At 50.7% G+C, this 1,648-nt stretch overlaps 1 protein-coding gene across 1 annotated transcript; it reads left to right on the top strand.

Annotated features, from left to right (window-relative positions):
* Window positions 1-277: 277 nt before the first annotated feature.
* LOC109542642 (XK-related protein 6) lies at window positions 278-1,588 on the top strand (the record flags this gene model as incomplete). Its single annotated transcript, XM_019911947.2, is given in 5 exon segments — window positions 278-577; window positions 637-738; window positions 798-963; window positions 1,015-1,227; window positions 1,295-1,588. Coding segments are annotated over 5 exon segments (935 nt in total), but the record flags the coding sequence as incomplete, so codon positions are not given.
* Window positions 1,589-1,648: the final 60 nt, after the last annotated feature.

Here is a 1,648-nt window from a genome sequence, read left to right as displayed (position 1 = left end):
CACATTCCGCATTAAACGGCACTGCAAAAATGTGGCATTTTGAACCAATTGTATAAGTAATACAATATTTAATACGTAGTTAAACGTAATGTTTACATTGGTATGTTAATTAGTGGACAGGAAAAGGTTTAATTCGTCCGATCTGGATCTGTCGAATCAAATCTGTACGGAAAATCTGCCCGTGTATGGGGCGCTAAAAAGTCTCGCACACGGCAGTCAGAAAACGTTCACAATGCCACTTCCTGTGCGGCTTTTCTAACAGAAATATTTCCACTAGTGCCTGCTTTAACAGTGGGGCTTTTCTTCGTGGGCATCGGCTTCATGCTGCTCTACTATCGCTACTTCCACGTGCGCCGCCTAATGGAGAAACCAACGGCCAAATTGGGGCCGCCCGGGGGCGGCGTCTTCAACTGCCGTTTCGCTGGCTATGCGGGCTCGAACGGTTCGGCCCCGAACAGGAAGAAAAAGAAGCCGACCACTTTTGTGCCGCCGCCGTCCAATGGGGCGCCGCCCCCCCTAGGCCCCGTGGCGGTGCCCTTCTGGCGCCGGCCCTTGCCCAGCAGTAGCGAGAACGAGGGTGAGTCACTAGCAAGGCCATTGGCGTGCCCCCGGCGTTAACCAGTGGGAGATTTTCAGGCAGCAGTGTGGGCTCCAGAGTGAACATCCATCAGAAGCTGCAGGAGAAGAAGCAGAAGCAGCTGGCCGAGCTGAAGATCATCGAGGAGGAGATAAAGCAAGGTTGCCACAGTGCTGGTTTATGCCGAGCCTTTTAGCGAATTTAACTGGGCAAATTTCAGGCAAGCTGGTTGGTCCGGAGAGTGCCGATTTTGACGATCGGCAGCCAATCCCGCGCGTCAAGAAGCATGTGGAACCTCAGCTGCTCAGCTTGGCGTCGCTCAACAACCTCGTGAGTTATGGGGTGAACCTAAATAGGCGGCCGGCACCTCGAGCGCCTAGAAACCGGTATGTGGTACCCTCAAGTGACTCGATCCCCACTCAACTAAGCGCTCGTAGAACCCCCGAGCTGTTGCTGACGCCGCGCTACCTCTATTGCGATTGCGATGGAGTCAGCGGCTTGGCTCTGACCGCTCAAATGCCCGCAGAATTGGCAGAAATAGGAGCCGTCACTAACGGCACCGCCCATCATTCAGTAGGCTCCGATCTGGAAAGTCAGATATCGTTGCCACGTTCCTACACACTGCCCAGAGAGTTCAAGTACTACAGACGGTGAGTTTTGAAGCACGTAAAATCCAAGCAGTTGATTAGAATCTTGTTTTTTTTTTCGTTTGTTTAGCCAAAGAATGGGACGTCCAATTCAGCCGGTTGCTTCGACAAATAGCAGTGATGGGGATGTGGACAGTGGCGACGACGAGTCGGACAGTAATCCGCCGCCGCCAGCACTGGTGCGCCCCTTGAGGAGGGCTTATCGGCACGAAACGCAGCTGTGATGGAACCGACCAGACCACTGTTGTACATACGCGCGTTTTTGTATAGAGCCATTTAGGTAAGCCATTTTTTACAAAGTTTTGTATTTTTACACCATATTTATTTTGTAATAATGTAACAATAAACTTTTAGATAAGTTCTATATTGTTGAGGTGGATTCGTTTTTTCGCAAACTTCTTGTTGGGTATTTTGCCTCAAAAAT

Source organism: Dendroctonus ponderosae, unplaced genomic scaffold (assembly GCF_020466585.1).
Source record: "Dendroctonus ponderosae isolate FM_Combo_2020 unplaced genomic scaffold, Dpon_F_20191213v2 Dpon_F_20191213_10, whole genome shotgun sequence".
NCBI classification, from domain to species: domain Eukaryota; kingdom Metazoa; phylum Arthropoda; class Insecta; order Coleoptera; family Curculionidae; genus Dendroctonus; species Dendroctonus ponderosae.
This window is presented reverse-complemented; position numbering and strand designations above follow the sequence as displayed.